Source organism: Erythrolamprus reginae, chromosome 1 (genome assembly GCF_031021105.1).
Source record: "Erythrolamprus reginae isolate rEryReg1 chromosome 1, rEryReg1.hap1, whole genome shotgun sequence".
In the NCBI taxonomy this organism is placed as follows: domain Eukaryota; kingdom Metazoa; phylum Chordata; class Lepidosauria; order Squamata; family Dipsadidae; genus Erythrolamprus; species Erythrolamprus reginae.
In genome coordinates this window covers 178,443,979-178,447,164 of record NC_091950.1, presented here as the reverse complement: position 1 = coordinate 178,447,164, position 3,186 = coordinate 178,443,979, and the positions used below count along the sequence as shown (strand labels likewise).

At 48.7% G+C, this 3,186-nt stretch overlaps 1 protein-coding gene across 1 annotated transcript; it reads left to right on the top strand.

Annotated features, from left to right (window-relative positions):
* Positions 1 to 1,037: 1,037 nt before the first annotated feature.
* Positions 1,038 to 2,090, top strand: RPRM (reprimo, TP53 dependent G2 arrest mediator homolog). Its single transcript, XM_070737136.1, has one exon. It carries the CDS (start codon positions 1,248 to 1,250, stop codon positions 1,689 to 1,691), a length of 444 nt encoding a protein of 147 aa, XP_070593237.1. The 5' UTR covers positions 1,038 to 1,247; the 3' UTR covers positions 1,692 to 2,090.
* The last annotated feature ends 1,096 nt before the right edge of the window (positions 2,091 to 3,186 follow it).

Below are 3,186 nucleotides of genomic sequence, written 5' to 3'. Positions count from 1 at the left end.
AAATCGACAGATCATGGATACATTTTCTGCCAAAATGTTGCATTTGATAGAGAGAGAGAGATTTGATAAATCACTGAGATGCTGTTTCTTAATAGAATACATACAGAGGGAGGGAGGGGAAGAGGGAGAGAGAGAGGGAGAGGGAAAGAGATTATAAAAAGGATAGTGTTTGTCCAATCTTCTTTAATATTGTTCAGAGGAGAAATAGTGATTTTGAATTATACAACTAAGCAACTTGAAGCACATTGTAAACAACAGTAGATAGACAAAGCAGAAAGCTAACACTGCCTCATTTTGAATAGCTCATGTATTATTGTCCTAAATAAAATTGGAATTAGAATAGAATAGGATAGGATAGGATAGGATAGAATAGAATTCTTTATTGGCCAAGTGTGACTGAACACACAAGGAATTTGTCATTGGTGCATATGCTCTCAGTATACATAAAAGAAAAGATACATTTGTCAAGAATCATGAGGTGCAACACTTAATGATTGTCATAGGGGGTTAAATAAGCAATCAAGAAACAATATTAATATAAATCGTAAGGATACAAGCAACAAGTTACAGATATAGTCAGATGGGTGATGGGAACGATAGGAAAAGCTAATAGTTGTCATATCCTATCAACTTTTGGGGGGAGCGCTGCCTCATTGTTGATGAAACTAGAAATCACGGCCGTTGGGTATTATCAAAGCATTTTCATTTTGTTTCCCTTTCCAAAATAAAATAAAAAATCCGCGATAACGAACAACTAAAGAAATTCGAGGCTTGACTCTCTCTTTCTCCCTCCCCCTCCTCCTGCCCCGCCCGGCGCCCCCGATGGCGAGGCGGAGCGAAACGGCGCGTGTGTGGCTGCCGCCGGTTCTTTTCCAGGCCACGCTGCCGTGGGGGGGGGGGGGGGCGGGGGAAGGAGTGGGAGTTCGGGACTCTTCGTCCTCGCCCGTCTCCTGTTGTATCAAAAGAGCCGCTCGGAGGCGCGGAGCTGGCGGCTTCTTCTTTCTCCTTCTGGCTGCCTGTCCGCGCTGCGCTCCCGTCTCACTTTTTTTCCTTGACGGCGAGGCAGGGGGCAGCGATTGGGGCAGTTTCTGCGGTCCCTTCCCGCTTTTTTGACGGAAAAGTGGGATCCCTGACAGGAGCTGAGGAGTGCGCCGCTCGGCCCGGGATTCCCAGCCGCGTCTGGCTCGTTGTTCGCGCGCCACAGGTTGCCCGTCCTCCCTTCTGGGACCGCCGCTGCAAGCTGCCGCATGAGGTTCGCTGCTGAGCGCCGTCGGACACATCTCCGGGGAAACTGCGCCGCTCTCTCGCTCCTTCGCCGGTGCCTGCAGCCCGGTCTCCCTGCCGCCGGGGCCATGAACTCCACGCTGGGCGCTAATCAGACGGAGGAGGGGCTGAGGGGGCTGCTGCTGGTCAACGGCACCGAGTCTCTGGAGCGAGTGCTCCAGGCCTTCACGCCGACATCCGTGGTGACCGACGACGGCTTCGTGGTGGCGGCGCCCGACGAGCGGAGCCTGTACATCATGCGGGTGGTGCAGATAGCCGTCATGTGCGTCCTGTCGCTCACCGTCGTCTTCGGCATTTTCTTCCTCGGCTGCAACCTGCTCATCAAGTCCGAAGGCATGATCAACTTCCTGGTGAAGGAACGGAGGCCGTCCAAGGAGGTGGAGGCGGTGGCCGTGGGGCCCTACTGACCCCAGCGCCGCCGCCGCCCCACCGTGGCCCGCCGACCAGACTCGTGAGGGAACCTTTTGCTGCTTTCCCGCCTTTCCTGAAAGGCGACGCCGGCGGTGGAAATTATTCCTGTCAGGGACAAAACTACCCTTTCCCCACGACGGGACGAGAATGCCGGGACTCTCTCCGAAGCCAATTTTGGATTGGGCGCGGGAGGAGAGGGTTTTATTTGTATTTTCCCTCCGGACAGGTGGCGAGGAGCTCCGACCGCGGTGGGGACAGTGGGGGCCCGCGCGGTGGGGACAGGGGTAAAAGTGGAAAAAGGAGGACAGAGATGGGGGAGCTCTTGAATTTCATTTGATGTTCTGTATATAAAACACTGTAAATGCCACCAGCTTAACATTTCCAGCTTTGAGGCTTTATTTTAAGAAGGGGGTGGGGAGGGAGAACTGAGAGGGAGGAATTGGTCTTAAAGTTTAATTGTAAAAAGAATTTATGCTGTTGAATGGGGGTGGGGGGTGGGAGATGGACATGTCCAACGTGAGGGGTTGACTTTGGTGCTTTTGGTTTGCGTGATGTCTGTTCCGATTCACTTTGGGGCTTGGTTGTTTATAACAGAAAACGCCTGTGCTGATGTGTGAATGACAGCTTTCAAGTCATCTAATTCTGCTGTAAAGTCTCCTTTTTAAAAACTGTAGCCTCCTGTTTGGTTTTTGTTCCTTGCGCAGCTTGTCCACAGCTAAAACACACACACACACACACACACACACACACACACACACACGCAAAGTGTGTTTGACCACTGGGCTTAGAAATTGGATCAATTTATGCAAACAAAAGGCAGAGGGGGGGGGGGGAAGTGCCTCCCCATTTAATTTCTTTTAATAAAAACTGTCCGGGTCTTCTCAACCAGGTTTGCTGCCACAATTTTTCCACTGAAGCCCAGGGAAGCTGTGACCAGCACTGGAAAGATGGAGGGAGAGATGGGGTTCCCAAGAATGAGGAAGGGGAAGAAAAGTATTTAAAAGCAGTAAAGAAATTGAGAGAACAGATTGTGCCAGAGATACAATGGGACCTGTGGTTTTGGTTTAAAACAACAACAACAAAAGTTAAGATTCAACAACAACAAAAGTTAAGATTCTTCCTCTTCTTCGCATTCTTTATGAGGTTTGGATTCAGGATGAAAGGTGTGTGGAATGTTAAGGTTTCAATCGTGGAGGCGATCCATTAAATTTAATTATTTTAATTTAATTTATTAAATTTCTAAGCCACCCAACTCCTTCCAGACATTTGGGAATATTATGGAATTATTCCTAATGGAAGATAAAGAGCATCAATTCTACGAACGCAATTATTGTATTTATAAAGCAAACCAATGAAAGCAAAGCATTAATTGAATCTGACTTTGTTTCCTTAGCTGAACTAGCCATTTCAACCCAGCCAAAAACCTGTTTTTTCCCCTAACTTTCTGTCTTCTTTTCCTTTTGTGGCATAAGAAACAGAAGCACAAGAAGG